The following is a 16,100-nucleotide window of genomic DNA, read 5'->3' on the forward strand; positions in this document are numbered from 1 at the left end:
TGGTTGACTGGCTGGCTGGTTGGATGTCTGGGTGACTGGCTGGCTGGTTGGATGTCTGGGTGACTGGCTGGCTGTCTGACTGGTTGGATGTCTGGGTGACTGGCTGGCTGGTTGGATGTCTGGGTGACTGGCTGGCTGTCTGACTGGTTGGATGTCTGGGTGACTGGCTGGCTGGTTGGATGTCTGGGTGACTGGCTGGCTGGTTGGATGTCTGGGTGACTGGCTGGCTGTCTGACTGGTTGGATGTCTGGGTGACTGTCTAACTGGTTGGATGTCTGGGTGACTGGCTGGCTGTCTAAATGTCTAGGTTGCTGGTTCTCAAAGTGGGTTCCAGGGGAACCCCATGGGAAAATGAGTATCAGTTTAAACAACTCGTTTTTTGGTTGGCTATTTTAAAATCTATACGCTCACAATGTGACATGATGCAAAGGATTGGGAACTTGTAGATCAGCTATTTTCAAAAAAACTTTTTTTAGACAATTTGGGAATAAATTATGAGAAGTTGAACAACATTTCTGTAATGGGGTCCCTAGCTGGCACAAAACCTTTTCAGAAATACATTTCCCTTGACATGAATATGCATGAGAACCATTGAGCTAAGTGACTGGCTGGTTGACAACTTGACAACTTGGCACAGCTGCCCAACTGGCATTGGACTGGCAAGCGGGCTGGCTGAGCAGATTAAAAGCACTGGTCCTGGGGCTAACTCCACATTGTGCTGGTCATCATGCAAACCCCTTGTGTAATGCTGACTTGAGTCTCCAGTAAGCCTCCGTGCAATACCATATCGGGGCATTTAGTACAGAGCTAAAGCGTGATAGAGGCAAAGGGATGCTCATAAAACCCTTCAGCCCTCTCCGGAGGCCCCAATTTACTGAACCAACATGTGATGAAAAAGAATCCTTTGCAGTACCATGAGGTGGGTGGTTTATTTACGTACCACAACGAGGCATTGTACAGTACATACTATATATAAATATCAGTGGCGTGCACAGACATTTAGAGGGGCAGGTGCTCAAATTAAAAAAGGGCACCTTGTGCAGCGCGTGGAACCGGCCGGTTGCCTTAATCCATTTTGGGCGGGAACCCCTTTTGGTGTTAGCATTATGTTATGCTTTAGCTATTGAAAAATAGCAGATCTACAAGCTCATAGCGCGCCACCGAGTGGCGCGCTACGAGCTTGTAGGTCTGCTATTTTTGAAAAAAAAAAAAAAAAAAAAAAGGGCAGGGGGTGCTCTAGCACCCCCTAGTGTCTATCTGTGCCACTGATAAATATGCGGTTGCTCACTTACGTTGACACTCGTTGGGGCTGTCTGCGGTTGCGGCACGCCACGGCTTCTGGTTGAAACCTGGGCAGCAGCGGTCACATGACTCGCCACACGTGTTATGTGTGCACTCGCACTGGCGTCTGAAGGCAGGAGATGAGAAACCTGGAGTTACTGTCACAGAGAATCTCTCGCAAACATCTCACAAAACAGAGATATACTCAGACATTTTGGGTAATGCTAATGTAAAATGCTCAAATTCCTATCAAAGGCCGTCAGTCAGCACTGTAAGGTACAATAAGAGCATTAGATTCTGCTGTGTGGTTTTTGGTGGTTAATTGAGCAAAATGGCTGCTGTGTGAATATAGTCTACTGTAGATGTATGCGTGTGCATAAAGTAAGTGTTTAACGTCGTTTAATCAGCTAGGACTTTTCTGTTTGGATGTATGGGCTGTCAAGGCCAGAAAGTCGTTTTTGCCACTCAGTAGGCGTTCCCGCATAACTTCCGTGTACGATGATGATGTCACACACAAACCCTCTATAGCCTCGGAACGTTATCTCACATCTTGCACCCCCTTCATCTTCTTGCCAACCCTTTCGTTTACATCATCACAGTCAGTAATCAGGGGAATCAAAACAATCTGTTGCTTTTCACAAAGGCTATGTCAGAAAACAAACAAATGAAGTCACTGCCCTTTTTCCAAAACCCAAGTATATCACTAGGATCTCAAGAAGACTGTAGTATCATCATGCTGCTCTCAGCAAATTAAGTCATCCTTGCATTGGCCTATACACTGTATAAACTATACAAACAATACCATAAGGTACTGGGAAAATCTTTATTTTATTGTCTACTTTGGAAAGGCTCAGAAAAGCAATTGCAGCCTAAGGAAGAATCTGTAAGAATAAATAGGGGCAAAGACATATTTCTAGCCCAGTTGCTTTCAACCAGTGGTCCGGGGACCACCAGTGGTCCTTGAAGGGGTTCCAGGTGGTCCCCAGCTAAATGATGGAGAGTTGGTAACCAAATGGACCCTTACTGTACACTCTTGAGTGTAAAATTAATATTTTTCTTCACCTAAACATCATCATTGATGTTCATTGTTTAGTCTTGCAATGCCATTGGTCATGCACATCTTCATTACATACGTTAATTTACAAGAAGTTTACACAATTAGAGAAAGTAGAAGAATAATTGTTACTTTGATCAACGTTTGCCTGTTATCTCTCTCTCCTTTGGTACAGCGTCAATACAGCATGGAGATGTGAACATATTCTTTAGTTTTGGGTCTGAGAGGCTAAAACTCAATCAAATGGTGGTCTGTGGCTCAAATGCTGAATAAATAATGGGCCTTGCCCTTGACATGAAAAAGGTTGAAACCCACTGTTCTATCTGCAAATGTCTCCTGTTCTCCAAATTCATAGGACATTTAACATTACAACTAACAACATTTGGTTGGCTTCAACATTCCGTACAGTCATCAGAAGAAAAACAATGAAGAGCATTACTCACTTATTTGGACTGTCCTGGTTCCGCCCACGGCCACCACACACCTGCGCATGCCCGTGACAAACGCACCGTCCACCAACACTGATGTCCTTGATACTGTAGTAATACTGTAAATAAAGAGGAACGTTATCTCAGAATGTGAATCAATGTTATTTGTGCGTCATCAGCAGCGATATCACCCACCACACCAGAACAAACTATGTCTGTGACCTGGCTTAACCTGGAGTGAACATTAACCATAATATCTGTACCTAGTATACTGGCCGGTTGAATCTGTACATATAAGAACATGTCTGAAATGGACACCTACTGTTTATCTTCTGCCTCTCAAGCTAAAATTAAATGTAGCATCTTACTATACATACTGTACAAATAGTTTGAAGATTAACTTCGTACAATAAAGCCTCCATCATAGTTTAACTGTGAGATAAGCATGCAGCACAGTAAAGTCAATAGATGTTCTCACTGCTCTGACATTGAAATTCTCACTGCTCTGAAAGTTTAACAACTATACAAAGTAAAAACATCCACATATTTTAACATTCACATATTTTAACGTGTTGGTAGAGCCCGATCAATATATTGGCCATTATTTGATTTTTCTTCCTACATTGGTAACGGCGATTATGCAGTCCCGCTATTTAACGACTTTCAACCTGCCGTCCCTATTTTGGCATGCTATTTATAGGCAGAAAATCAACGTATTGCAATGCAATGTACTGTATAAATGTACAGTTAGGCGGCACGGTACAGCGGGCATAACTTGAGGTGCATGCTTCTCCACCGGGCATCGTTCCCAATGGACATCGGCTTAGTATACTTAATTTAAAAAACTGTATCTATCTAAAACTTTTGTTTATAAGTTAAATAAGGTTAAACTTTAATCAAATCAAATTCATTTCAAGATTTTGCCCTTTTTTCTTTCGTTTATTTCAACAAATTGTCAGTGAAAACATCAGAAAGGGCTCTCTAGGCCTGGGCCATGGCTCAATGGTCCAGGCACCTTGGCTGGTAATCCAGTCTGGCAGTGTGCCGCGGGTTCGACTCCCGATCCCGACGGCCTTTACTGCATGTCTTCCCCCCATCTCTCTCCCCATTTCCTGTCAGCCTACTGTCTGTCCCTCCATAAAATATATAAAATAAAAAAAGGCAAAAGCCACAAAAAAAATCACACCCGTGTGAACTGAGTGGTGTAAGGTCTTATATAGACTGATCAGCAGTGGTCTGACGTAATGTCTGACGTAATGAAATCATAGCAACCGTGCTCATTTTTTTTGGTACGGACAGACACGGGTACATAGCTTTTTGAGTGGTGTAAACCACTCCTACAACTGGCTTTTGTGTGCAGAAAAAAATGAGCATGGTTGCTATGTTCAAAATAATTTCTGACGTAATTAAATCACACCCGGGTGAACTGGATGACCGTAGCAACCATGGTCATTTTTTCTGCACAAAAAAAGCCAGTTGTGAAATCACATCCGGGTGTGATTTCATTACGTCAGACATTACGTCAGACCACAGCTGATCATGCTATATAAAACCTTACACCACTCAGTTCACACGGGTGTGATTTTTTTGGTACGAACAGACACGGGTACAAAGCCAGTTGTTGGAGTGGTTTACACCACTCAAAAACATTTAAAAAAAAAGAAAGGGCTCTCTAAAATCGGAACTGGCAATGGACCCAAATATCTGTCTCTGGTCGGGCTCTACTAATCAGCCCATGCACAGTACATGTTTATGCCTGCAGGGAGGTGAGCTGTCTAAACCAGTCCTAGCATTCTCTACCAAGGAAATGACTATGATAACTGGACAGTCAGATCTGGCATTAAAGCGGAGGAATGTGCAAGCAGGACATATCAGCTCAGTGTGCTTGCGTCAGCAAAACACAGAAGCTGGCACGGAGCTGATGCAGAGCTGTAAATATGTCTTGCCCAAACGGGCAAAGAGAATCTGCTAGAGTGGCACCTTGGTGCGAGGCACCAGTGTGCGGCGCCTTACCCTGCGCGTGACGGTGGGGTCTCTCTGGGCCTTGGAGATGAGGTGGCCCAGAAGGGTGCTCGTGCGGAGGAAGCGTAGGCGGATGTTGGTTGCCTTGGTGAAGTCACGCAGCACCGGAGAGTAGGTGAAGTTCGTAGATCCTGGCCGTCCGTTGACCAGAGACACCACAATCTGCATAACACAGCATCCATTTTAATCACCTGTACCTCCATGTATCATTTATTTTAGATCATGATATGAGACTAGATCAACTCAGGATCAAAATATACTTTTAAAATATTGCATTAAAATGAAGCAATGAGATATTCTGAAGTTATGGCATATACAAAATGTCTAATAAAAACAGTATTAAAAAAGAAAAACCTAAAAAAATAAAATAAAAAATTAAGCAAAGAACAGTGAAATGAACAACAAATGCCTCTTCCGGTTCGGTCATCATATCCACATTACAATAATGATTCTTTCTCAAAATAGTCTTGTGTGTAAACTTCTAAGTATCCCCAAAATACTGTCACATTATCTTCACAATCTTTTTGACAATCACTCCCCACTATAACATACATTTGTATATATTATTCATTATATATTTAAAGTGTATTATTATATATTTAACCTCTCCATTCTCCAGGGGGACAATCCGTGAGTATTCTGTGGAGCAGATCTGGTCGCCATCCCGTTCTATACGCTTGTTGGGCTCCTTCCCAAACAGTTCAATGCACTCTCGCCTGGAATCTGAGAGCAAAACCACACACAACATTAGACAGTTAGACACATCTCATCCGTATGCCATTTTCATCACACCGAAACCGAAAACATTAGATCAGGTTTCTTGAGAATATTTGTCAATAGAACCAACTGAAGATTTAATTTTTTATTGGATAATCTAATTATTATTATCTGTATTAAATAATTTGTATAAATGGCAATCTTTAGTCTTTACATAATTCAACTAGAAAGGTGCTCACAGTAGAGCTTAAATCTCTGCCAGTAATAATACTGTAAATCTATGCACTTTAAATGCAGTGAATGCCATTAAAGAACTTCCACCTACAGACATGAAAGAGCAGCACGACATGTAAAGTTTTGACTAGTTATTGGAAGCACAAGATGAGACACATGAAATGTACCATTTAATGCTATTTAAATGTAAACATAGATATTCTGTATTGTTGACTCTTTTGTGAGCCTATTATGTCCAACACCACTGAAAACAATGTGCAGGTGCCAGTCTAGACAGCAAGGATATCCCAAACTAACAAAATACACAGACTACCTCACAATAAGTACTTACTTTGCTTTCATTCTCACATATTTATGCAACAGAAGTCATCTAGTCCTCTGACTCCCAGTCATTCATAACATATACAATAACCAAAATCCCCACTTGCTAGGGCAAAGGCCTGATTAAGTCCCAGGCATACTTCACTGTTCCAGTCCTTACTGACTATATACAAAACATTAAATCATAAACATTAGTTGAGTAGGGAAGGGATTACATGTAGGTACCACTGAACCTTACTCAACAGTGGTATTGCAAAGTTCAGAGGCCACGTTAAAGACACTATAGTTGAAGGACCTGTGTGTAATGAAGGTGTGTAATGAATTCATATGTAAAGTACAATTCAATAAACAACAACAATGTGGAATAATTAGGCCATATGCTATCAGCGATTAAATATCTATCAGCATAAAGCTATGAACCTAGGGAACTGTCAAGGTGCTTACATCTCAGTGCAATAGAGGGTAATGCGCATAACATCATCATCATACCCGGACGTTATGAAAGAACGCCTACTGAATGGCAAAATACTACTTTCTGGCCATGACAACCTATACATCCAAACAGAAAAGTCCTATATGATTGCATTAAACTACACTCACTTTGCCACTTGATTTGCACATGCATACCCTCTATTGTGGATTATTCAAGAAGAGGATTGATTACTCAAGGATCAACAGCCAAGATGGAGAGAGTAGACTATGGTGGCCATTCATGCCAACCGCTGTAATAAATGCTGGGAAGCTATGTGATATCTCACCCGAGTCTCATCAACAAAATGAGACCTTCCCCAGCCAGATGCCCCTGCTGGGTTTGATCCACTACCAGAGCTCTCACTGGGAATACACTAGGCACACTATAGGAGGCATATACTCTAGTCTTCACTATGATGGACATAAAATAGACAGCTGTATGGAAGTGGCGAATAAAGTTTTAAACACACACACACACACACACACACACACACACACACACACACACACACACACACACACACACACACACACACACACACACACACACACACACACACACACACACACACACACACACACACACACACACACACACACACACACACACACACACACACACACACACACACACACACACACACACACACACACACACTTTATTGTATTTCACGAGCATTCACACTGTTAACATTCCCTTATAATGCTGCTAGTGTGAATTCAGTGTAGAGAGTCAGACACACAATGGAGGACCCAGACTTTGTTAGCAGCGGGAGAGGGAATTTGATTTTGAAAGAAAAGAGTAATGAGAAAGTGATAAAACCTTGCTTGAAAGCCAGCTATTTCTTTGTGATACAGTAGTAACCTCTGGTGCCCACCGTGCCCAAAGATAAATGCTAAGGAAGGACATGTCTCATTTGTTGTGACTTGGACTTGGTCATAACACAGACCATCGTCATCTTAATCCCAAAAGACACCTTCCACAAGGTGAGATTTGACTAACAGTGACTGTAAAAGACACAACACACCTCCAGTGACATAAACACTATGTCCATGGACCTTGACAAATGCATACCACACTGAGTTTGCTCTCAGACTAGTCTTGCGTGGCCAGACTACCACCTCTCGCAATTTGCAAATGTTTCTGTCATACAGTCTGGAGCACGGTAAACTCTGATCATGAGTAAATATAAAGCGGAAGTGAAGCCTCCATAATTATAAAAACTTCTGTCTTATAATGTGAAGTGTCTCTGACTCCATCTCAACAGTTACTGATTGATACAATTCCACAACATTATATTAGTTTTGGTGCAGGTTTAAACTTTAACCAGATCGTCTGCACTCTATACTCTATAAAAGGGGCTAAAGACTGACGTAAAAGATAGGGTAGGGATGTAATCAAATATTCAAACATCAATAGAGGGTTCTGTGAATATAAAGAAAAGAAAAGAAAACGATTGAACGATTTGAAAAATAATAAAAGATTCGTGGCCTGCTTAGATTAGTTGACAGACAGACAGACAGACAGACAGTGTGCTCATACTAAGAAAGTCAATGTCAGTCAAAATCTTTGCTCTTGCAATCACTACATTCCAATGCAATTGGAATGGATAAATTAAAAATTATCTCGTGATCTTTTCACCCAGTTAAATAACACAAGACCTAAGACAGTACGCTCACACCTGCATGATTCTAGAAGGATTTGCATTGTAGTTTCAACACCACAAATAGCTAATTAATATTACCTTTAAAGCCTTGCTTGTTGTCATGGAAGGGGGGTTCATTAACAATGTGACTTAAATAGCACACGGCAGTGTGAGAACAAAGTTAAAAAAAAACAGTAATCTACAGGATCAAAAGAACATTTTATTATCCGTTGGAAAGGGAGCTGTCAATTACTGAACAGTGCTATATTATTAAGATATTTGTGAAGGAGGGGGTGGGAAATACTTTGATATCAAGCGTTATTTAATTTAAAGGAGGAGTGAAGCCATAAATGATTCCAAGAGAACATTAAGTGAGATCAGGAGAATAAGGCAAAGAGAAAGGAAATGAGTCAGAACGGCGTCACGTGGCAGGGTGTGTGCACAGGTGCCTTACAGTCAGACTGGACAGATCATCAGACAGTCTGGGGTCTGACAACTGAATGTGAGATGAATGAAAACTGGAAAAATCTGTCATGTAGAAACCTTGTATTTCCATATTTACATCCTTTAAAAAATATATCTTATTTTTACTATGAAAACCTGAATATCCGTGTGTCACGTCACACCTCCATATATGGTCACGCCTTGTGACATCATGCCTCCATATATGGTCACGCCTCGTGACATCATGCCTCCATACATGGTCACGCCTCGTGACACGTCATGCCACCATACAGTATATGGCCATCTCCATAAATGGTAAATGGTGCATTTATCCAAGGCGCTTTACAGAGATTGTGCATTACATTCACCCATTCACACACCGATGCAGGAGGAAACCATGCAAAGCACCAACCTGCACATCGGGAGCAATTAGGGGTTCAGAGTCTTGCTCAAGGACACTTCCGACACCAACTCTGGGGGAGCCCGGTTTTGAACTGGGAACCGCAAGGTTCCCATCCGGTCACTCTACCCCTGAGCCACTGCCTCCCGGCCCACCATATATGAAGATCACGACACTGACCTCATCTAACCCTGGATAACCATACATGGAGAAGACTGGATCATCACCTAGATTTGCATATATGGAGCTGACCTGTTCTGACATTCCATATGTTGATCTGACCTCATCAAACCCTGTACACTCAAGACACACTCCATATATGGCCAGTACAGAATTAATTACATACTGTATGTTGATCTGACCCGCCATGCCAAAGCGCCAGCGCTCACCCAGCAGTCTGCTGTCACCCAGGGGGATGCGTGCACAGGGGGATGCGTGCACGGGCGAGGGTGCGTCTTACTGGTACTTTATTATATGACAGTGTCACGCAAACCGTTTTGAAACTTTTAACTTGACCAAAATAGGGTCACCACTCGCCGGGTTGAAAAATATTAACAAGAGCTTGTGATTAAATAATAACTACAATGGATCCATTAGAACACAGGTTCTAGCCCAGGCGGTGGCGTAACCGTCTGGGCACCCGACTGGTAATCCAGTCGCAGTGTGCCGCGGGTTCGACTCCCGAGCCCGACACGGCCTTTACTGCATGTCTTCCCCCATCTCTCTCCCGTTTCCTGTCAGCCTACTGTCTGTCCCTTCAAAAACCAATAAAAGGCGTAAGCCGCAAAAAAAATATCTTAAAAAAAAAAAAAAAAAGAACACAGGTTCTTTTTTTTTTTTTTACCATTTCCTGAAAATAAACAGTTTTGGACATATAAGATTTCCACAGGGGTATTTCGACAGGGGTGAAATACTACATATACTGTTGGGTGAACCTTTCTATAGTTTAAGGAATGTTCAGATCTGCTTAATACTGTTGCTATGTAGGTAAGTACAACTTTAGCATGGGACAGATTCAAGTCTGATTCAAGTCTGTCTAACAACTTTAGTGGTTAGACAGACTTGCTGCGGCCCGTGTACTCTCAGCACATCACAATTTCATTGTACTACCTGTACCTGTAACAATGACAAATCAACCTGATTCTGATTCTGACAGACCATCTCCTCCCCTTTCCCACTCATTTCCCATCTTGAGAAGACTAGTAGGGGTTTGGGGATTACAGAAAGCATCATCTTATTCATGGGTTTCCCCTAAATACCATTGAGCATGAGGTATTTATTATTAAACAAAATCAGCAAATTTGTCTCACCAAATGTTTATTGTAAAACACTACCAGGTATGCTGTGTTAAGCACTGTAAATCATAACATCATCACATTTCAGACCTTGGATATCTTTCACGTACATACAGAAGACAATCTTATACGGTTTGATTCTTCTCCAAAAATAAATTTTGGCTGCGACAGCATTACAAGCCAATGCAATATTGTAACTTACGTGCAAAATACTGCCAGGGACTGTAGGTTCTCCCATGGTCCACAGAACGCTCCAGTACCCATAGGTCAGGACGAGGGGAGTTGGCAAACTTGATGAGGACATATGCCACATGGAAGAGCTGAAAATGAGAGCACAATGAGAAGTGTAAACAAAGAGGAGTGATTGGATGTGCAGATTTGGGTCAAGATGTTCCTCCTGGTAGGGAACTAAGACAGTATACTCCCAGGGTACTGTACTGTGTACCCTTGTGTAATATACAAAAAAATCACATCCATGGACATGGATGGACATACAATTGTCCATTCATTGTCAATAGGAATTTAATATTTGTGTACGACAAAGTGTGTGCACACACACCAAAAGCTGGATATAGGAAAAAAAATCACACCCGTGTGAACTGAGTGGTGCAACTACACAGTGACTTCACATACTAACCATAGCAACCATGCTCGTTTTTTTGGTTGCTAACCATAGCAACCATGCTCGTTTTTTTGGTACGAACAAACACGGGTACACGGGTACAAAGCCAGTTGTTGGAGTGGTTTGCACCACTCAAAAACAGAGGGGGTCACATTTTCGAAACCACTTAAGGCCTGTTCATACTCCAGTTTTAGGTGATAAGGTGACCACCGAAAACTACAACATGACGTCACGCCGCGGTGGTAAGCAACTCACCGCTCACTTCTCTCTGCTTTTACTATCACCGTTTGGGTGGTCAGTGATCACCTTATCACCGAAAACCCATGAGTAGGCCTTAAGCCCTATATAATTCGTTGTACATTGTTGTGCAAAAATAGCTGATCTACAAGCATCGCATCACAACATGATTAACTTGTAATTTAGATTGTTGAATTGTGATATTATCAAAGCTAAATATCAAACGTATCAGACAATCTACATTTCCCAAAGGGAAACGCATGTACTTGACCAGAAGCAGGAATAATCTAAATCTCCACTCTCTAAGTTGCAAAGGTCCACCAGAGAGTTAATGACCTTAATGCAGCTATGAGACATGAAGTAAGACATGGCCAAAGAACTATAAGGCCTTAATCAGGTTTAGCCATTGAGCTGATTCAGGAGCAGCTATGCTTATTTTACCCCCACTCTTGCAGCTTAACTTTATTTTCCAGTTTTCCCCACATGGTCATATTGTGGAGCAAAAAACAAACACCTAGCCAAAAGACACAGATATTGGAATTGAGGCAGTAAATATTGCTTGGGTGCCGTGGTGAGAACCTAGCAACTGAACTCATATAATTCAAGTATCTCTGCAGTCTCCATCTCTGCTATCAGAAGGTACAGGCCATACAAGAGCAGAAGATGATCCCAGCATTCTCTTGTCAGTCTCATGAAGCTCAATGTTTGCAATGAATGTTCACTTCATTATCAAGCCTTGAAAGCGGGTGGCTTCAGTTTGACTGAATAGAATTGAAACATATTTTCTTATCTAGTCAATGCGCACTTTGTTACAGCATGACATAATGTTGGCATTGTTTCACAGTCTATGACAGGGGTTCTCAACCCGTGGGTCGCGCCCCCTCGGGGGGGGTCGCCAAATTATTTTAGGGGGTCCCCAAATTATTTTCCAAAAAAAAAAAATGTTTTAGCAGATCTACAAGCTCATAGCGTGCCACTCGGTGGCGCACTATGAGCTTGTAGATCTGCTATTTTTCAATAGCTAAATTATAACAATGCTTAAAACACCAAAAGGGGTTCCCGCCCAAAATGGTTTAAGGTTATTGTAGCAGTCAATTTATATTGGGGGTCGGGAGGGGGCGGGGGTCCCGAGACATTGCCAAAGCATTTCCGGGGGTCCCCGGCCAAAAACGTTGAGAACCCCTGGTCTATGACACTAACCTGCATGTCCACATGCCGCTGGTTTATCGAAAATAAAATAAAAAGTCTAGCCTACACCCCAGTCTTGTTGAGGCTGCAACACAACACAACACAACATCTTTTCAAGAGATTCATGCTGCCACATATCTTAAACCAGCATTTAACATGCTCAAGAGACAGGATATAGCAAGTATTTGAAAAACATGTGTTACGTATACCCCCACTCCCAAGTCCGACCCCACCCCGACACCAGGGTTTAAGTGGTAAATGAAAACTGTATCTAAAATATAGTGTGTTATTTTAGAGAAATACCCATCTATAGACTGTCTGGCGTGTGCATGGGGTTCAAAAGGATGAGGGCAGGTCTACACTAGTCTAGCATCTTTCAGCACCCTGTTGAAAACCCCTGGCAGGCATTTGGAACATTCAGGGCTCTGTCTCTCCTTGCTTGCATGAGACAGGGAGCGAACACAGATAACTAACGCAGAGCAAAGCCTGCATGTGCTGCAAAGTCGCAAACTCGTCAACAAGGCTCCACAATTATGTTGAAGGATTGCCAACCCCCACACTGAGAAATAATGACCACAAGTTCAAGAAGCTCTTGGGCTGATGGACCGTGACAAGGTTCAAGGGGCAACTAGGACATTGTCTGGCCTTGTCCTTTAGAAAAGAAACACAGTTATTCATAAACAAGAAAATCATTAGCCCACAGACTGGAGGCTAATAAATCAATAATATGATATGGTAATAGGATTGGTTAGTGTTGTTTTTCTTGTTTATATGCTGTAGATTTAGACTTCTGTTGTTGTAAAGATATTCACAGTTCACACACTGGTGGTTTCATTAACTTTCTCGCTTACTGTCAGCAGCCACCTTTGAGGACCACAATTTATGATTCATTGAAGATGAATCATAAATTGGTCAGCTATGCAATTGTTTTGTACAAAAATGGGAGAAACTAAATTAGTAGCAGATGGCTACTAATCCAATTAATTCTTTATCATATCTGACCTAATCAATAATGAACAGAAAACGTCTTGCTAATCGTGACCTCTATTTTGCATCGGCCGTGCCCTAAAGTGAATCTGAGAACACTTCCACCCGCATGCTACAGGATGTGCCGAGCACAGAAAAAAGATAAATGGGAGCACACAAACAAAGCACGGGCTGCTGCTGTCCCGCTAAAAACAGAAGCAGGGCTTTCGCAGAGAGAGGCGGGTGCCAAGTCTGCCTACTATCAATACTGATTCCGCAGGAGCAAGTTGAGTTCACACACACACGAGCTGGGATGACGTTGGTTGGGGGAAGGGAGGCCAAAAGGGACAGAGCGGGAAGGGGCACGGGGGGGGTAGGGGCGTGAAGGGGCACGGGGGGTATAGGGCGTGCCGTGTCCAGAGACGTGCCGATTGGCATGTTGGCCCGTCTGAGATTCCAACCATAGCGTCACATTCCACCTCTCCGCTAATGCCTCCATGGCAGGGCAAGCGACTGCTTTCACAGACCCGTTACTGACAAGCAATGCACAACAGTGAAGATCTTCACATCTACACACAATAACATTGTCAGTGTTCATTTAACCCTGCTGCACAAATTGACCCAAATTGACCCGTATGATTTTAAACTCTCACTGGGGATTTTAATGTGCGGTTGTGTACTGTAGGAGAACTATGAGAGACAAGGAGACAGGCCAGAAAGCAAACACAAATAATTCAAGCGCCCTACCACCGTGAACAATTTGTAAAGCTTTAAGCTATCCATGTAGGCACATGCAGTGACAATCAAAAATGATCATCAAAAAACTGTAGGCTATCATTCCTCTCATTTAGCATAACTCTAATTTGGAAATTAAATCACATAATAAAGATTAGAATCACAACCACATGCTGAGACCGTTTAAACCCCCATTTAGAGGAACTTCACGAATGTCACATAATGTGTAATATATCAACACAGCAATAACAAATGCATGCAGATAATATGTCCTGCAGGGTTGGAACCTGTCAGAATGAGATGTAGCTCGGAGACAGGGCCTGTTCCAGCATGGCTCGAGCCTCATTTCAAGTCTCTGTCCTGCCAGTCTAAACATTCACTCTGGAATTAGTATATCCAGTGCCTATTGTGTGGAAGCAGGCCTGAAATATCGCCATGGCATGCTGAGCGTACCAGCACAGATTCCAGTTGTGTACAAAGACATGGACAAGCTTGTGGCAACAACGCTTTGAATAACATTTCAGCGTCACATCACCAGCCCCTCCCTGCATCTGTTGTGCTAGGACAGGGGTTCTCAACCCGTGGGTCGCGACCCCTCGGAGGGGTCGCCAAATTATTTTAGGGGGTCCCCAAATTATTTTCAAAAAAAAAAAAAAAAAAAAAAAGATTTTTTTTTAGATTTTTTATTTTCACGATTTTTCAAAAATAGCAGACCTACAAGCTCGTACATGAGCTTGTAGATCTGCTATTTTTAAATAGCTAAATTATAACAATGCTTAAAACACCAAAAGGGGTTCCCGCCCAAAATGGTTTAAGGTTATTGTAGCAGTCAATTTATATTGGGGGTCGGGAGGGGGCGGGGCGGGGGTCCCAAGACGTTGCCAAAGCATTTTCGGGGGTCCCCGGCCAAAAACGTTGAGAACCCCTGTGCTAGGATGTTGGGCTAGGGTTATGCTAACGTGTGGGTGGGTGTCAGAAAGGTCAGGGGTTGAGCCATCACAGGTATCGGCTGTTTGACACCCGCCCTCTCTTCCTCTACCCCACAGCTCAAATTCTTGACACTGACCCCAATAAACATCACATAACACAGAGCATAACATGTCCACTGCAAACCAGCCATCATGACAACCTGACACCATTTTCACAACAACAACCCATGAATTTAAGTCTTTCAAAGAAACGCGTGCATGCACGCACACAAATACTGTCTGCAGACACAACTCAACCACACATCACTCATGTTATTGATCTCTGACATTTCATGCGGAGTGTGTGTGTGTGTGTGACAGCTTGAGCATGAGTATGATAAAGAATGCCCTTGAGTGGAAATTACGTATAGAGAACATGGGCCAACAGTGGCTCAGGAGGTAGCATTGGCAACTGGGAATCTGCTTCGGTTCCATTAACTTCCAGATACTTTCTGCAATGTGTCCAAGTGAGCAATCCTCTGAACCCCTAAGGTCTATTCATACTCCAGTTTTAGGTGGTCTCACCGCTCACCCAATTTAAACACATCTCTCTTGTTTTTACTAACCACCGTTTCAGTGCTGGTCACCTTATCACCCCGGGTCCTGTTCAGTAGCTGCTCACCGATCCTAATAATGAGGATGGTTTCAATGCAGAAAGTGTGCATACTGCAGATGTACAGTATTAAGATGTATTGATGTACTGTATTGACTCACATGACATCACAGGGGGCGGAATTATAAGGAATAGACACACATGTATACACAACACACACATGACGTCATAGTTCATTTATTTTGCCATTGACGTGAATGGGAATTGGGGGTGGAATAATAATGCATAGACACACAAACCCACAAAGCCACAGGTTGGAGTGGTTAGCACCACCTAATATAGACCCTAGGGGACTGCGGTCAAATTAATTTAGGGTTTTAAGTGGTTTAAAAACTCCAGTGCATTTGAGTATTGTTCCTGTGTTTCACAAAGGGTATTTAGCCTAACTTTTATTTGTTGACCTAAGAAGGCTATCATGTATAACTCTAACATACTGTATGCTCACCTAAACATATGAA

At 42.5% G+C, this 16,100-nt stretch overlaps 1 protein-coding gene across 3 annotated transcripts in view; it reads right to left on the minus strand.

Moving 5' to 3' along the window:
* Positions 1-16,100, minus strand: part of LOC306942931 (laminin subunit alpha-3-like) — an 89,915-nt gene that overhangs the window by 62,982 nt on the left and 10,833 nt on the right. For all 3 annotated transcript variants that reach the window (XM_079529119.1, XM_079529118.1, XM_079529120.1), the window contains exons 3-7: positions 10,516-10,633; positions 5,390-5,508; positions 4,777-4,947; positions 2,779-2,882; positions 1,293-1,408 (exon numbers count right to left, since the gene is read on the minus strand). In XM_079529119.1, the coding sequence (XP_079385245.1) occupies positions 1,293-1,408; positions 2,779-2,882; positions 4,777-4,947; positions 5,390-5,508; positions 10,516-10,633 (628 nt within the window). The remainder of the gene's footprint in view (positions 1-1,292; positions 1,409-2,778; positions 2,883-4,776; positions 4,948-5,389; positions 5,509-10,515; positions 10,634-16,100) is intronic.

The sequence above is a fragment of the Electrona antarctica genome, assembly GCF_951216825.1.
Source record: "Electrona antarctica genome assembly, chromosome: 19".
NCBI classification, from domain to species: Eukaryota; Metazoa; Chordata; class Actinopteri; order Myctophiformes; family Myctophidae; genus Electrona; species Electrona antarctica.